Source organism: Coptis chinensis, unplaced genomic scaffold (genome assembly GCF_015680905.1).
Source record: "Coptis chinensis isolate HL-2020 unplaced genomic scaffold, ASM1568090v1 utg4887_pilon_pilon, whole genome shotgun sequence".
NCBI lineage: Eukaryota > Viridiplantae > Streptophyta > Magnoliopsida > Ranunculales > Ranunculaceae > Coptis > Coptis chinensis.
This window is the reverse complement of record NW_028238159.1, coordinates 167,702-185,607: the sequence shown is the minus strand read 5'-3', so window position 1 is coordinate 185,607 and position 17,906 is coordinate 167,702. Positions and strand designations below refer to the sequence as shown.

At 36.3% G+C, this 17,906-nt stretch overlaps 2 protein-coding genes across 7 annotated transcripts; one reads left to right on the top strand and one right to left on the bottom strand.

The window, feature by feature from the left end:
* Positions 1-5,377: 5,377 nt before the first annotated feature.
* Positions 5,378-6,396, bottom strand: LOC147473094 (protein FAR1-RELATED SEQUENCE 5-like). The gene is made up of 3 exons (XM_086587823.1): positions 6,055-6,396; positions 5,740-5,925; positions 5,378-5,578 (listed from the first exon to the last, which is right to left on the bottom strand). Exons 1-3 carry the CDS (start codon positions 6,394-6,396, stop codon positions 5,378-5,380), a joined length of 729 nt encoding a protein of 242 aa, XP_086443949.1.
* An 846-nt stretch (positions 6,397-7,242) lies between these two features.
* LOC147473093 (nucleosome assembly protein 1;1-like) lies at positions 7,243-13,341 on the top strand. Of its 6 annotated transcripts, XM_086587831.1 has the most exons (10): positions 7,429-7,500; positions 7,723-7,822; positions 9,167-9,253; positions 9,689-9,782; positions 9,871-9,961; positions 10,052-10,110; positions 11,475-11,662; positions 11,760-12,119; positions 12,441-12,469; positions 12,540-13,341. In XM_086587831.1, the coding sequence occupies exons 3-10, from the start codon at positions 9,246-9,248 to the stop codon at positions 12,656-12,658; spliced, it is 948 nt and encodes a 315-aa protein (XP_086443957.1). In that variant the 5' UTR covers positions 7,429-7,500; positions 7,723-7,822; positions 9,167-9,245; the 3' UTR covers positions 12,659-13,341. The 6 variants fall into 6 exon arrangements, with proteins under 6 accessions (XP_086443954.1, XP_086443955.1, XP_086443957.1 ...); XM_086587828.1 differs by lacking the exons at positions 7,429-7,500; positions 9,689-9,782 and adding an exon at positions 7,243-7,289; XM_086587829.1 differs by lacking the exon at positions 9,689-9,782 and having other exon boundaries at positions 7,361-7,500.
* Positions 13,342-17,906: the final 4,565 nt, after the last annotated feature.

Below are 17,906 nucleotides of genomic sequence, written 5' to 3'. Positions count from 1 at the left end.
ATTTAAGACTTGTATAGTGCATCCCAGAAGTAAGTCAATTTTCATCAATGATATATGAGAAGTTGAGAACAAAATATGTGTTTGGCTTATCTGGCCATTAACAAATTTGTCAAGCATCAATTCTTCCAACTGTTTACCGTGTACTTGAATTGTGTCTCCATCCCAAGAAACGGTGCTGCAATGAAACACATACAATACGTACACAAGTTAATATAATAACATATACATCTCGGTGATGGCCTATTCAATTGTCATTGCAAATACATACAACTACGCATTCTTTACAGTTAAATGAACAGTAGGCATCATAAAAGGTTTTCAGATAGACTTAGATTTTACATACTTGACATGTGCAGACTTGAAAATCCTCCCAACCACTAGTTGCTTTCAAGAATTAAGACATTGAAACACTGTTGAAGATTCTACTGAAAGTAGCTTTTCACCAAGATTTGTTATAGGCGGACAGTCGTCAACACATATTACTGTATTCAGTTTTTGTTTTCCCTCTCTCTCATTCTTCTTCTTCACTTTTTGTGTAGGCGTTCTCGTCCTTTTCTTTTGATTTACAACCATTGATTGCAACTCCGATTGTAGCTCCTCTTTGTTGGCTTTATTTGTTAGCATCACATCCACTGGAACAGACGGTGTCAATGGCAATGCTTGGATATCATTATCTCTAAAATGTAACATCTTCTTTTCAGCCTCAACCCCAGACTCCTTCTTGGACTTCTCTTTAGCATCCTTTTCTCTTTCTTTTAATTTGTCCTTCAAGGCTTCATTCTCTACTCGCAGGCTTTGATTTTCTTCTTCCAACTTAATACACCTTCCCCTTAAGTCCTCTTCTGTTGGAATCGAATCACTTGTCAACGTAACAAGCTCCACTTCCTTAAATTTGATTTCGGCGGTCACCTGAAAACACCGATAATAACTTCACACAATAATAATGTAATGTAAAGTGTTCATTTGACATTGAAAATAGGGGATTTGTCTGGGCAAAAATTACATTGGAAAAAACTACTGTCGAATGCATTTGACATGTGTCATGATCAGTGTCAAGTTCATTTGACATGGGAAAGAAGTTTGAACTTCACAAGTGATAAAAAATCAAATCAATATGAAATGAACTTGACATTGCAAATGAGTTCGGACGATTGAAAACTACTTCCATAATTGGAATGAAATTCTCATTTACATCGAAAATTTCAAAGAAGACCGATATGGGGAAGGAAAATGACTTCAAATTCTAATACATTCTCTCACCTTGTCCACGGTCAAATTTGACAAGGCCTGGGTACGAAGCATTTTGCTGAGTGTTACAATATCCCATCTTGCGAATGAAGGTACATAATCAGCACCTCTATTTGGCATTGCATCAACCAAATTGACGTGATCGCACAACCAGTACTGATATCAAGAGCCACAAAAAAAAAGTTAGTAAACATGTAAAAAATGAAATTAATAATAAAATGACAAAAAAACAAGGCTAAACTAGAGTGAATTCAGATTGTAAGTTACCAAAAGAAGAACTGCGCAAGATTTTACTTTTGTAGGCTCACGGTAGTACATCTTCATTCGGCACATAAGGTTTTGATGTATCACTTTTGGCCAGGATACTTCATTCATTTTTTTTTACACTCTCCAAGTACTTCAAAAACCACCACTGTATTCTTGATGGTGTTGGAAAGAGAAGAGTGGTGATAATGTATAATGAAATAAGTTTGATGAAGTCATTTTCATCCTGCTTACCATTCCATGAATTCACCACTTTATAAATAGCATTTACAATCAATTCCTTGGACAAGTTCTTTTCTCTACCAAAGTGACAAGTCACAAACCCCGTTTTACTCAACTCGTCCAAATCTACATTTGTAGTCACATGACTCCCATTCATTGGCATACCAAACACTCTAGAAACATCTTCAACTGTTAATTTGACAAACACCGCTCCTAACTTGAATGATTCTTCCCTTTCATCGTAAGTTTTAATAATATCCACTATGATGCTTGTTTTTTTTACCAACATTTGTTTGTCCAACAAATCATCAAAGAACACTCTAAAAATGTGACCAGATGGTGTTCTACCCATTAGATCATTAAAATCAACACCAACTTTTGACTCACGGAGTTTAGTGGCAAGATAAAAAATTGTTAACAAGCTTGAGCGAAAAGGATAAGATTTCATTTCTTTCTTATCTTCATCCACTACCTTCTCTTCCTTCTTGTTCTTGTTATCTTCATCCACTCTCTAAACTACCACTTCCTTCCCTTCCCTCTTCTTAGTTGCTAACTGTATTTCCTATAGATTATGCATGGAAATAAGTAATATAATAGAATTTATTCAAATTCAATCATTTAATAGCATTACATTCCTCTAAATAATCAAACCTCAAAAAACTCAAATGGTTATGCTTAAAAATTCATAAATTAACAACAAGCTTAAAAATTGCCTTTGACCTTCTCTCCCGGGCATCGTTTTTTGCTCCCCCTCCCCATTGACTCTAAATGCACATTTTCCTCGTTTTTTCTCTTCTTTGATGTATCAACTGCTTTCATAGGTGTTGCTTTCATCCTTGATGGTTTTTTTACTGTTAGTCATTTTCTTCTTCATTTTCTGTAGTGATTTGCAAGCTCTATATTTTTAGGTTGTTTGAAGTTTGGAGTTTGGAGTTTGGTTCTACCATTTAACTGTTGTCGGAAGTTTGGAGTTTGTTGTTTTTACTGTTGATAGAGAAGAAAGAAAGAGAAAAGAACAAGGCTAAATGGGGTTTGACATTCGAATTGTGGGCTTTAGGCCCAAACTCAACTTTAACACACTGAGATATGCCACATAAAATATCATACTGAGAACCGCTTTCATAATAGTTAACACTGAAATATGTCATATAGAGTATCACATTCCAAATTATACCACATAAAGTGTGATATGAAGACATTTTATCATTTCAAAAGACTCATGGACTGACAAGTTCCAACATCAATGAACTTCTTCCTAAACTGCAAAATCACAATATCTATCCGATTCCTGAAGCCAAAATAAATACCGTTGTAACAATTGCTCTAACTATTACCACAATCACTAAATCTTCTGAGAAGCTTAGGAACAACTGCTTCTAACAACAAAATTACTCTACATTGTTCAATTGCACATCTCTTTCCCTTACATCAAATATCTATCATGCGGAAAAACACCCGCCCATCCTCACTACAAAAATTCTCAACATTGAATTTTTCTGGAGTGTTGTACCCAATATCATAACCTAGAACATCACCACTAGGAACATGACCAATAACTTCACCATTAGGAACATCACCACCACTTCTTCCTGTAAGTTCAATAGAAAATCAAAATAAAAGAGTTGTCGCGAACCATACAATCTAAGTTTACACTATAACGTCATCCCCATCTAAGTTAAACAAGTGTGAAACCAAAACATGTGTCGTACCTTGCTCACCATTGTGTTTATGCGGATGTGGACACCTAGGCTTTGTGTGCTCCATAGATTGGCAGTTGCTACACTTGTACCTTCGAGATCCTGGTGTTCCTTTATCAAATCTCACTAAGGCCACGAAACAAACAACATTTACTTACTTATAACCCAAAAAAATAAAATGTCATGTGCTCCAAAAGGAAATTTCTAAAACTAAAAGTGAGATGTACATGCATGCATATTATTATGACTTCCCACACCTTGTAGCAATATATTTTGATGTAGGTAAAAGATAAATGGACACTCTTATCAATGCCAACAGTTATCCACAGGTCTATACGGAAATTAATTTTATAACATCAAACTTTCAACTTACACCCTGTATCTCTGTTCAACTCGTCATCTTCCTCACGTAGGTCGGCAACTCGAGCAGTGCGTTCAACATAGTTGTGGTTAATACTTGGACCTGTAAAATAGTGAAACACAACGAAAATGTTGCCGAAATAAAGTAGAATCAACAACTAATCAAAAGATACAATTGGAAATATAGACATTACAAAGTTGGGACCATACCAAAGAAAAAATCGCAAAGGTAAATAAAACTTACCTCCGTCCTTCGGATGCAAGAATAGGCATGTGGGTTTTGTGTGACCTGTCACACCACAATGGCCACACTTATTCTTATTCGTCTCATTGTGACCTTGAAGTCTGCTAGGATTTTGCAGTCGGCCTTTAGATTTTACATGTGGGGGATCATTAACCGATTGCCGATGTGTGGTTTTAGGCGGAGTAAAAGGCATCTCAAAAGGAGCACGTGGGTTGCCTTCATAAGCTGGTGAAGTCTCATCGGTTATTGGATTTTCCGTTGGACTTTTAGGCATATCAAAAGGAGCTTGTCGACTGCCTTCAGAAGCAAATGGAGTTCGGTTCTTTGTAGAAAAAGAAGCTAAAAAAACTTTGAAAGCTTCAGTGCTTTCCGCTATTTGGGAGGCCCACGAACATATTTGCCTACATTTGGTTGTAAGATCACTGAAACGTATAACAGAGGCCGCTCGGTCAGAAAAATTGGGTTCTCCTAATCGAACAACCGATTTAGCATCCCGTGTCCATCTCTTTAAAAAGAAGCCATGAGGTATCACACCAACGTCCTCATGTTTGTAAACTGAAATGATATGTCTACATGAAAATCCATACGACTCAAATAACCCACATGAACAGCTAGTATCCTGCAATACAACATTGTATTTCACAGTCGACCTTTTTTGCCTATTCAAATGGCGACTCATGGTGTACACACGAATATTGTCATCCACATCTTTTTTATCGTCTGCAGTGTACATAACTTGGTCTTTTAATTGCTTCTTAAAACAATCAAAAGCAGCTCGCGTATATATAGATGCAGCCTGATTTGCATAATCGTTCAAGTGGGTATGAAGGACTGGTTTGGTTACATTCGTCATCACCTCTTCCTCGTGCTCTTGGTGCCGGATATTTGCAACTACCACTTCCATTTTTCCAAACAGCTCAAACAACTGCATTCCAACTTTCATATGAAGCCGGATTACGGAGTTTATACTCTCACAACGTTGGGTGCTTCTACAACCGGCAAAGAACTCACCATGGAGATATGATTCTGCCCACATCTCTTTTTTCTTGTATATCATGTTCACCCATTTGTTATTACTGACTTGGAATTTCTTCACGAGTGTTTCCCACCTTTCTTCGAACTCATTGGACGAACACTTCATAAACATAATAGAGCAGAAATCTATTGAAAATCCAAGGATGTGGATATTTTTTAGGCAATTTTTCATAATGTGCCAACAGCACAAGCGGTGTTTCAAATTTGGGAGAGTAGATCTCACAACCTCGCACATCGACGGGTCACCATCAGTGATCACTGACTTAGGGTGTTTGCCATACATCGTGCCAACTAAAGATTTCAATACTCACTCGTAAGACTCCACACACTCACCCGTCAACAATGCAAAACCAAACACTACTGTTTGTCGATGGTTGTTCACTCCAACAAACACAACAATCGACATCATGTACTGGTTGCTCTTGTATATTGAATCAAACAACAATACATCTCCAAAGCAACTGTAGTCCGCATGTGAGGTGGAATCTGCCCAAAACAGTCTAACCAACTGCCCACCCTCATTTAAGTTATAATTGTAATGAAACAAGGGATCTCCCTTCACCTTGTTATCCATGAAAGCCAGCAGTGTGTTGGCGTCACCATCTTAATACATTGATTTCTCCTATCAAGCCCTATATGATTATACAAGTCTTTCTTCAAAAAACCAACACTTGAGAAACCTCCAGCTCTATATACAAAAACATCCATCACCTTGCATTTACGAATACCAACATCAACTAGGCTCGTAGCAAATTTCAAATCTTCTTCACTTACATTTCTATGTGATCTTAAGAACATCGAGCTTATATCTGGTACAAGTGGATGTCTGTGTTCCCCAATAAAATCCTTCACAACCTACAAATTTGATTCAAAATCATAACCAACTTCAAAGCGGGCTTTACATTTAAACCTACTGATGGCCTTCAACTCTCTGGATTCGATGTCGCGTTTTCTGGGTGTCACCCCTGTTTACATTTCGTTCACCGATGGTGAGCATAGAAATCTCCGCTTAACACGAACACCATCTGTACGCATTCTATAAGTATCTTTACGAACACTAAAACCGACTAACTTTGCATATTGATTGTAAATTGCAAAAGCCTCTTCAATCGTCTTGAACTGCATAGAATAGAATGTTGCTTTGTCTGCTTCGAAAACTCTACCAGCCTCACACCCATCACTGTCTCTATCACTGTTCTCATGAATTTCAACATTTTCACCCTCCCCAATAGATGTGACATCCACAAAATCACTATCCTCATACGTAAAACTATCAAAACATGAATTTCGAAGCCAATCTTCTTCGTCATCAGAGAAGTGATTCATCATCGGATTGCTACATGAAACAAATGCACTTTTAGCACATATTCACTCGTTTTCTTACTCTACGAAGTAATCACAGTGGTAATAGTAAAAAAAACACATAAATGCATGAACAGTATAATGGTCAGAACCAAATAACTATGGTGTTCAAACCATATACCACTTTGGAAAATTTCAATATCAACTTCATTTGATTTAATGTCAACTTTATTTGACATTAAATCATACACCATTCAATTGTGAAATTTTACCTAGACATGAAAAAGAGAAAGAGCCAAAAAAGAAATCAACTAACCTCATACTTATAATTGTTGAAGATCAAAGTACACTACGAGAAATGGAGGCAAGAGTTCTCAAGTTGAACGGATTTTAGTGAGAGAGAAAAGTTTAGTTCGCGCCATTCTAAATGTTAGAGGGAGAGAAGATGTGTTGTTACTTTCTTACCCTTAACTATTCATTTTGCTTGTAGCATACTCCTATTAAACTACTACATGTAGCATACTCATATTAAATTACTAAATGTAGCATAACACTATTAAATTACTATATATAGCATACTACTATTAAACTACTAGATATAGCAGATAATTAAGTATCCAACAGCAAATGACATTGTAGTCTACTTGCCATTAGATATCAGTTAGATATATCATCCGACCTCATATATCATACTATTTTTGTTTTTTTTTTAGGGTGAACTAGTATTACTAGAATGGGAAATTAGGGTCTCCCCCCTAAATACACACAAAAAAATTTCGGTCAACCCACTTTGACTTTTTTTTGTGTGTATTTAGGAGGGAGACTCTAATTTCTCATCTAGTGGGGGGAAATCCTAATTGGCTCATCTAGCTAGTTAACCCTTTTTTTTATAAGTGAATTCAGTTTATTGAAATGAGGTATGATCCGACCTCAAACGATTCAAGCACAACTCTTTTTGCACAACTCTTTTTTGTCTCTTTTCCGACTTTTTGGTTTCTGCCATTAAATCACAACTCTTTTTTTTGTTTACAATTAGTTGTTGTTCACTGTTCCTTTTCCTAAAAACTTAAACACACGGTCAAATTTTTTTAAATATGTGGTGGACAGCCTGCGCACCCTATCTTTTCGGTAAACTTTAAAGTTGGATACCCTTTTTAGTCGTTTTTCCTTCCATTTAAGTTCCCGCCCACCAAAAAAAAACTCTAGGGTTTAATCATGTATTGGTCAGGATCAGATGACAAAATTTTCATGGTGAAAAACGTTTTAATATTTTTTTTAATTCTCTTCTACTTGATAACTCTTTTGTAACTGTGTATTATTATTATTATATTGTTTTTGTTTGGTTGACAGGAATTTCCACCTGGTTGTAGTTTGCCAAAGCGAGTACTACATGATCCTTACTGCCCCCAAACAAGTCAAGAAGCGAATCTACGCTCTTAAATTGCTTCAGGTATATATATATGAACCTATTTTATTTGAAGTTCAAAATGTAATATGTCTACTCTCATTATATCAGGAGATTAATAAAGTGTTATCCTATTTAGAACTTAACTTATAACGTCATTACTCTCCGATCAATCACTTTGGGTTATATCAACAAAAGACCTTTTATCGATTTTAAAAATGTTCCTATGGTAGTTGAAAGTATGGTCAAAATATTTTTCTCTTCCAAGCTCCAACAATAATAACGGGGGATTTTGGGCAAGTGTTATCATTCAGTTTGAAAAAAAGTCGGAGCTAGAAGCGGAGTTGAAAGAATGTCTTCTCCGTCAGTAGAGCTCGAAAGCTTTTGTAGGATACATTGGTGTCTATTTGTGGGAGGGGAAAATGGGGCTATCTTTTAGTTGAGTGACGAATGGGTTGTTTGGGATTCAGGCCGGTTTTGTAATCTTCTGTTGTGCATTGTTCTCCCTCGTCTTGCTATATTAGTGGAATTTTATGGATTCTGTCCTTTTGATATCCATTTTTTGATCAAATTATTGTTTTTTACGATTAATTAAAAAACAAGTGTTCTTTGTTCAGGTTATACATTACTTAGTTTTGCGGAAATAATTTTTATTTGAGATTGTCCATTTGGCATATGCATATACACTTTTACTAAAAGTTCTAGGTCACACTTCGAGATGAATGTTGTCACACTTATAAAGGACCTCAAAGAAAGACTCCAATCTTGAAATTTACTTTGGTTTCTTATAAATCAATGTTTTTGTAAAAGAAGTGAATTTGAATTTTATAAATCAAGTTTACAACCCGATGTTGGAGTCTTGGTTGGTATAAAGATTAATCCATTTTCTCAAGTTTAAACCAACTTAGATTTATTTCTTTAATGGATATGGGGTTTCAAGTGGCTATGAGAACATGGAAGTAGAAATGTCCGTTTGAAAGAGAATCTAGTCCTTTTGCTAGATGTCTCTGAAATATAGAGCTTCTACATTTTCCTTGGACAACAAATAGCAACTTGTGGTTATACTACTATGTCAGTTCAACCCCAAACCTTCTGTTTTACATGTGGTCAAAGTGTCGGCAAGATTGTCGCCATATTAACGGCATCATTCAGTATGGCGTAGTTTTAAGTATGTTAAGGGACAAAAAATCATGTATTAGTATTGTGTATGACTGTATATACTTGTTCGGGTTATGAGCCGATTCAAAATTGAGAGCTTCTCACATTCTCAAGTTAGACAGTCCCTCTCACACTCCAGGTTCATGCTATGGTGCTTAGTTTATGTCTGTGTACTATTTCAGTTTTCTTTCATGGTTTATACTCTTTTCATTCGGGTGAATTTATTTTCAGAAGCAACATGATATGGTTCGCAAAGCGAGAGCAGCAGGAATATTCAAAGCAGGAGATGAAAGCTTAGTTCAAGATCTATATGGGAAGGTATGCAGTGAAGAAGGGAAATGGTCATGGCTTACTTCATAAGTTATTGATGTAGATTCTTGCCCTTCAGACTAGTCTTAATTAGAATCGAACTTGTTGCTCTTTAAAGAAACTGTATTTCACCATTTCTCCTTAGTATACTTTGTACTCTTGCAAATTTTGTATGGAAGCTTCCATATGAAACTCATATTTGCAATAAGCTTTGCTTCTTGACCTTTTGTACTGAAACAAAGTGCCTTCTATCTGCTCTTGTCATGCAAGCTCCCAACACTGAATAACGTGGGTGTTTGCATATGGCAAAGATGGGGAACACCTGCTCGGTGTCCCCTCACAAATGTTAGCTAATCCAATCCGACCTGGTGAAATCTGTAGCTTTGTTAACTCCTCCATCCTCCACTTGCTGCAACCTAACATGATTTCCAAACTACGGAATAGGGATCCTGGAAATCTGTCCAATATCGTATCAGTTGCAACACCGTCACAGGGGATGAGAATGCATGCTACGAAGGGGACTTACATCACCGTTGGGGTGCAAGATTTTAAAAAGTTTTTTTTTTCTTCTTTATTTTTTTGGCCCTAAATCCTTATTTTAAAATCTATTATGTCTTTATGTGCAGAGATTTGAAATCGTGAATGGTATCATGGACGTGGATACTATTAACAATGAGACGTTGAAGGAAATTCCACAATACTGTCCGGAGGATGAGGGTAATGTTACAGCCCCGATATTCATCAGCTATATACGATGTTATTTATTTCTCTTTGATCATTTACTTGGCTTTCATGTATTTGTTTTAGCCGTTAAAGGGATACCAGATTTCTGGCTTAATGTCTTGAGGTACTACGATTGGATTGAGGTGAGGATATCCTTATTATCCCTATGTGATCCTGTGTTTCCCCTTTAATTTGTATATGCTCTTCGGGGATGAAATTGTGTTTGTAAATTTCGCAGAAGCAAGAACAGTGAAGGACGCAAGTGAGTTTTATTGGAATCAAAACTTTCAACTAGAAGAAGGATATTCTTTTATTTGCTAGACTATAAATATGGAAGCCCTAATATCCATACTAATATAATTCTATTAATAATATAAATCTAGCGTTGTACCGCCAACTTGTGATGACTTTTTGATAACTTAACTATTCCTCTTCCCTCAATCTCCCAGCTGAAAGGCGATCGTCCACAGATTAGTTCTTGGTGAGTGAGTGGCTTGCCATTTCATGGCCCTCTAGACCACTGAACCTTATTGACCCCTTGTTCATTGATGCTGCGTAGGATATGTTATTTTTTAGTATCTACAGTTGTAAACTGTATTAACATAGTCAATAATAGTCTATTATTGAAAGCAACTAGTTATCAGTTGTATAGAATTTACAAACCTAAGGAGGAGAACTTTTTTTTTGGCTAATGTGGTGTTCTCCGCCTTTTTAGTGGTCCTAGTCACCACGGAGCCCTGCTCTCCCACCACTCATTTCTCAGGGTAAGCCAGGGAGTAGGCTATCGCTCCGGCCTCTTAATTAGTCACTTTCAGTAGCATTGCAAGTGAGGGGACTCGAACCTGTGTCTCCTTCAGTATTTGTCAAGCTTCAGGCCAACTGCGCTACTATGGCAAAGGAGGAGAACTTCCGAATCAATAAAACAAATCCTAAAACAACTCAGACTCAATCTATTTGAGTTTGCTAAAAAAAAAATTCTAGAAGGCAAAAAAGAAAGAAAATCGTAAAAGGCATAGTAGGCAGGGAAGGAAGCCAGAAGCTACAAGCTCCCTATGTCCACATAATGTAGCATGTGCACCATTGGAAGACAAAGTTGTTATATTGTGTTTTACAAAAATATACTTGGTGATTTGAATCTTAGAAACGCAAGATAAAGTCCTTTTCCTTTAATGCATGAATGATGTGGATGCTAGCATTCCTCCTCATTATATTATTAAAAGTAGGAAACTCAAAATTAAAATAGAGTTTGCTAGCAAAAAATTTTGTGCTTTCACATTGTGTCTATAACTTCCACATGGGATATAATTGTAGTTGTAATCAACGTTCAACTCTTTTTATCAATGGAATTTGCTTAGTTGTATTAACAACTTATAATGGTGTGAAGATAGTTTTTCCACCAATTCTAATTTTTGTATAATGTTGTATATTAGTTATAAACAACTACCTTACCATACTGCACTCCCTCAGTTGTGGCTGCTTATATAATATTGTTAAAACGTGTGCTCAGGTCACCGAGGCTGATGAAAAGGTACTTGCATTTCTACAAGATATAAGGATATGCCACCTAAGCAACCCCAACAGGATCAGATTGGAATTTTTATTTGAGTGCAACCCTTACTTCAAAAACACGGTGTTGACGAAAACCTACCATGTACAAACAGATGGGAAGAAATCTTATATGAGAAAGGCAATAGGGTAAACAGAAGTTTGGACATTTGAACAGAAACTCTTTGGATGTTAGACTTACAAAATGTATTCAGGACAATAATGCTAGGTTTTATTGTTGCTGCAGGACAGAGATTGAGTGGTACTTCGGGCAAAGTCCAAAGAAACTGTTGGTGAGGAATAAACCGAAGAAGGGTTCACAAAAGACAAAACCTGTCATTGAATTTGAGAGCTGTGAAAGTTTCTTTTACTACTTCACAACATCTGAGGATGCTAAATATGTTCTCAAAGATGAACCTAAAAATGACAAACGTGATGATAAGGAGTGTTGTGGTGGTGATCACGACGATGACCACAGGAATGCTGATGATGACGCTGACAAGAGCAAATTGGAGGTTGTGATTGTTATGACGAGGACGAAAGAGATGAAATTGATAGTGAAGATGATGATGATGAGTACAATGGTAATGAAAGCGATGGATACTATGTAAGCGTTCTTTCTCTGCTTTTGCTTTTTTAGCGTTAGCTGTAACCATTACATATCTACACTGACACAAGAATCTGTTACGTTTCATTTCAACATGGTGACAAAAGTTTCAAAATGATAAATCTATGGAGCGCAGTATTTCAACTTAATTAGTACATGCACAAAGTATAGGGGAAGGAGAAACAAAATTTGGCTTATGAGCCACTACTTCACTAGTGTTAGTTGTCGTTCTATCTTGGATGTTCGCTAGTGTGTGAATAGGATTAGTTTGGTATATGTTAGGTTGGCATTATCTAATATAGTATCTTTTGTTGCAAACAGATGTCATGGGAAGATGACTGCAAGATTGGGTATGTCTACTGTTCTAATAGAACAAAAAATTTGTTTCTAGTACATGTCACAGGTCTGATATTTTTGCAGGAACAAGATTCTGTATGAAATACTACCTGAGGCTGTTAAATGGTGTGAAGGGGAGCGTCGAGATTTTGATTATTGGGATTCCGATGAGGATTGTTCCTTCAATGAAGAGGCTGAAATGAAATCTCTGAAAGATATTGTTAAACCTGATGATGGCTTTGATGTTGCTGGAAGTAATATCCGTGCTCGTAATATTGATGGCGGTGCTAAAAATTTCATTGGTGGGAGCTCTATTTCTAGTGTAGGGAAGGGCTGAGCTAACAGTTCTGACACTCTTAACTGGGGTAGACATGGGAAGTTTATTTGAAGAAGGGAGTAGCAGCAGGAATTGTAACCAAATGTAATAAATAGAGATGCATCAGTGGTGCTGGTGGCATTTCTCACTCTAATACATATCTACCTTTGTTGGTCATAGGCATTTTGAATGGGGCGGCGGTATTGACACCCCACTTTATGCCTTTATGGGACTAGCACCCTTTGGATGATATATGACATATATTATTCAAAAGGGGTGCTAGTACCATAAAGTGGGGTGGGTGCTAATACCGTGCCCCTTTTGAATGAAACAGCAGATTCGTTCTTTTCAGTTAATGTTCTGAAGCAGGGGCATCTGATAATCAAGATTTCTCTTCATTGTTTTGCTGTAGACAACTCTGCTTTGTTGGGGTTATCTCCACCAAAGCATCTAGTGCTGCCATTCTCTACAGAGTCTACTTGTATTTATATTTTACTTTGGTGGGTATTTTAGTGGCACTCCTAATTGAGATTTGGGTGTGTATCAAATATATGTTCAGTACAAAGCAAATACATATATGTAATAATACAAAGAATTAAAACAGAAAATTAGTATCATTAATTCACTAACAAAATCAATTGTAAATTCAAATGCAATATAATGAAACTGTTGAGTACAAGTTACAAACATATATAACAACAATTCAATCGATATGAAGAAAAACAAAGAGACCGTCCCAGTACTATCTCTGTACTTTGACATGAGTAGTGCTCCGCAAATATACATAAGCAAGGTCTGATGATGCTTCAGTTGATTCACTTGGGGAGACGTTATTGTCGTCCTTGTTGACATCCTCATCTAATCAAGGATAGTCTACGATCTGAGAAGTCCTCCACGCCATGCACAATAATCACATTGTCATCGGTATATATATATATATATATATATATATATATCCCACTGTTTGATTTTGACGCCGTTAATGGAAGTGGATGACCATCAAGAAGGGTGTTAATCACTTAATCCTGGTTCCATTTGCATTTAAGTGAATTGAAACTTAACGCTCAACTCCTAATGGGCTACAATTGGGCTTCGTTTTATTACTGGACGACATCTCATTTATACACCCACGATTGTGTTAAGTTCCCGCCAACACAATCTTATAATGGTTTAAGCAAGAAACAAAGCACCCCCTCAAAATCTTAATAGGGTTTAATCATGTATTGGATGGAATCAGATGAAGAAGACTACATGGTAAAAAAATACTAGTCTTGTACATTATTAAAATGATTTTTGGTTTTGGGGATTTCAGGATAGACTGCCACCTGGCTGTAGTTTCCCAAAGATCCTTGCTGCTACTCTAAAAAAGTCGGCTCTCAAATTGCTTCAGGTATTATTTGAAATGTTTGTCAAATTTGGTTCATTTTCTTTCAATGAGACAATTGTATGCTTGTCATTAGTGGTGTCAAATGGGCCGGGCCGGGCTGGCCCGGCCCTCAAACAATGAAGCCCTCATGCTTTGGGGCGGGCTTTGTCAAATGATAAACTACCATTTGATTTAATCATTAGTTAAAAATGATAAAATCGAATGCATTCACAATTAAACCTGATTCTTAAAGTTGTATTAGTCAATTAAGATCAATTAAATTCATTTCATAAAATATTATAATGAAATTATAAGGTTGACAAACTTAATAGATAAACGTTTTTAAGTAATTTTTAGCATATTAATGTTAAAATGAAATATATTGTAAATTTTTTATTAAAATATATGTAATAAATGTTGAGGGCCTAATGAGGGGCGGGCTTAAGGGAGGCTTAAGTTTCAAAGTCTAGGCCGCACCCCCCCTCAAAGGCTTGGAGGGTTAACCATAATAATGTGTGGGCCTCATTTTGAGGGCTTTTGGGCCCATAAGGGTTTGAGGGCCATTTTGACACCCCTACTTGTCATGATAAACTACCATGAGGAATCTATTAGTGATTCTCTATCAGAAGTCAAAGAAGGAAGTCAAGACAAGCATAAGAAGCTTCCATTGTAACCAACTGACAGCTGTATGTAACAGAATCAGTTACAATACCTACAATGTAATCATGTATATAAATACTTCTTTGTAATAATGAAACAAACTAACTAATCATAATACAATTTCATTCATAAATCTAGGGTTTCTATTTTGGTATCAGAACTATTAAAGCTCATTTGAGCTCCATCTTACTTTCTTCAAATTCAAAGATTAGTTCTCAATGGCAAGAACAAATCAGAATTCTCAGCCTTCAAACAACAATACAAATACAAATCTGATTACTAAATATCTAAATCCAGTAAATCATGTCAATTCAACAATTTCTGAAGATCAAATTCCAGCTGTTGCTCAAATTCCAGCTGCGAATCAGCAAAACATTGCTTCGATTCCATTAACTTCTTCAATCACTCCAAATCAAGAAATGAATCAGTTTCTTGGAAGTAATCCAGTTCAAGGAGTAAATCGACAAACTTATGGATTCAATCATCAAGCTTATGGAATCAATACAGGTCAAAGTTGTAATCATCAATTTCATGGAATCAACTCTGTCTATGGTGATTTCAATCAACAACAACAACAACAACAAGGTTTCAATCAACAATTTGTTAAGTGTTAACAAATTTGTTACTGATAATCATTGTGTGCTGATTTTTACCCCTAATGCACTTTATGTCAAGGACATTGCATTGGGGAAGACTCTTTTCCAAGGCCCAACTGATAATGGCTTATATCCCATGCATCTTCATCATCAACATCCTACTACTTTTGTTTCTACCAAAGCACCAGCTTCAATTTGGCATTTGAGATTAGACCATCCTGCTTCTGCTGTTCTTACCAACCTTATCAGAGATAAAAGTTTTGATGTTCAAGGATCTTCCATTTTACCCTTTTGTAATGCTTGTGCTTTAGGAAAAAGTAGAAAACTATCTTTCAAACTTTCTACATGTAAATCTACTTCTCCTTTGCAATTGTTGCATATTGACCTATGGGGTCCTTCTCCTATTCTCTCAATAAATGGTATGAGATTCTATGCAAGCATAGTAGATGATTTTTCTAGATATTGCTGGATTTTTCCATTGGTTTTGAAATCTGATTTTGATTCTACATTTCAGTTATTCAAAACATTCATTGAAAATTTCTTAAACTTCAAAATAAAATGCATTAGAACTGATGCTGGTGGGGAATTTACCAATACCAATTTTGAAGGATTTCTAGCATCTCATGGCATTAAACATCAATTTTCTTGTCCACATACACCAAAACAAAATGGTGTAGTGGAAAGAAAACATAGACACATCCTAGATATGGCCAGAACCTTGATTTCCCAATCTCATGTTCCTCCTCACTTCTGGGTGGATATTTTCTGTACTTCAGTTTACTTAATAAACAGATTGCCATCTCGTTCTTTGAACCATATCTCTCCATGGCAAAAACTCTTTCATACACCCCCCAAATTACTCAACCCTCAAAGCCTTTGGCTGTAGATGTTTTCCCTGGTTGAAACCATATACCTCTCACAAACTTGAAATAAGGTCCAAACCATGCATTTTTATTGGTTACAGCCTACAACACAAAGGTTACAAGTGTCTTGATAATTCCACTGGAAGAATTTACATCTCCAGACATGTGGTTTTCAATGAACTAGAGTTTCCCTTTAAAACTTCAACTGTTTCAAATTCAATTACTTCTTTTCTTATTTCTGATTTCTGTACTTACTCTGACACTTCAGAACAATCCATCTCTCCTGAAAATCAATCTATACCTAATTCTATTTTTTATTCATCTACCATTGATACATCACCCTCACCTATCATTTCTCCCACTTCTTCAAGAATTACTGACTCAAATCCTACTCATTCTATGACTACAAGATCCAAACATGGAATTTTCAAACCTAAAGTCCTTTTAACTACTAAACATCCCATTTCATATGCTTTACATTTCTCTTTGTCAGCTCTACCTACAACACCTACATGTTTTTCCCAAGCTTATAAAGATCCTAACTGGAGATCAGCTATGGTTACTGAGTACAATGCTCTTATGAAAAACAAAACTTGGAGTCTTGTTCCACCTGATCCAAAACAGAATGTATTGGGACATAAATGGGTGTTTAGGATTAAACAAAAGTCAAATGGCTCACTGGACAAACTTAAAGCAAGATTTGTTGCAAAAGGTTTTCATCAGAGAAGTGGGTTTGACTATCAAGAAACATTCAGCCACTGTTGCTAAGCCCTTTCTGAATCAAAGTTATTCTCTCTTTTAGCAATGAACTCGATTGGGATATTAGACAATTAGATGTGTCAAATGCTTTTCTTCATGGGCATCTGAAAGAGGAAGTTTTTATGTCTCAACCTCAAGGTTTTGTTGATCCTCTCAAACCAACTTATGTGTGCAAGCTACTGAAATCCCTTTATGGACTTAAACAAGCCCCTCGTGCTTGGTATGAAGAACTCTATCAAGTTCTACTCTCTCTAGGTTTTGTCACTTCTGAAGCAGATCACTCTCTTTTCATTAAGAAGGAAGTCAAGTCAATGATTTACTTATTAGTCTATGTGGATGATATTTTGATTACTGTGAATAATTCTGTCAAATATCAAGAAGTTATACATCAATTGAGTTCAGCTTTCCCTATCAAGGATCTTGGTTCTGTACAATTTTTTTTTGGGTCTTGAAGTTCAAAGAAGCTCCAGAGGTCTGTTTTTGTCTCAGACAAAGTATATTCATGATCTACTTACAAGAGCAAAGATGTTAGAAGCCAAACCCTGCACTACTCTAGTGTCAACTACCTACAGACTTGATAATCATACTGGTGAAAAGCTTGTTGATCCCACTGAATACAGGTCAGTTGTAGGAAGTCTACAATATCTGACTTGGACAAGACCAGATCGACATATCCTTTGCAGTAAACTTAGTTTGCCAGTTTATGCATAATCCAAGAGAACCTCATATGAGTACAGTTAAAAGAATCTTGAGATATCTAAAAGGTATTATTACTCATGGATTATGGTTTACTAAAGGTTCTTTACATTTAAATGCATTTATTGATGCTGATTGAGCTGGGTGTCGGATAGAAGATCCATTACAGGCTATTGCATTTTCTTAAGATCAAGC

Excerpts from the sequence above, each read along its gene's own strand:
- LOC147473094 (XM_086587823.1), bottom strand. The coding sequence starts at position 6,396 with ATGAATCACTTCTCTGATGACGAAGAAGATTGGCTTCGAAATTCATGT. Across the intron at positions 5,926-6,054 it reads GATTTCTATGCTCACCATCG|GTTGTGAAGGATTTTATTGG; the intron begins GTGAACGAAATG and ends TCAAATTTGTAG. Across the intron at positions 5,579-5,739 it reads GAGCTGGAGGTTTCTCAAGT|TTGGTTAGACTGTTTTGGGC; the intron begins GTTGGTTTTTTG and ends GAGGGTGGGCAG.
- LOC147473093 (XM_086587827.1), top strand. Across the intron at positions 9,254-9,870 it reads TTCAAGATCTATATGGGAAG|AGATTTGAAATCGTGAATGG; the intron begins GTATGCAGTGAA and ends CTTTATGTGCAG. Across the intron at positions 11,663-11,759 it reads TATATGAGAAAGGCAATAGG|GACAGAGATTGAGTGGTACT; the intron begins GTAAACAGAAGT and ends TTGTTGCTGCAG.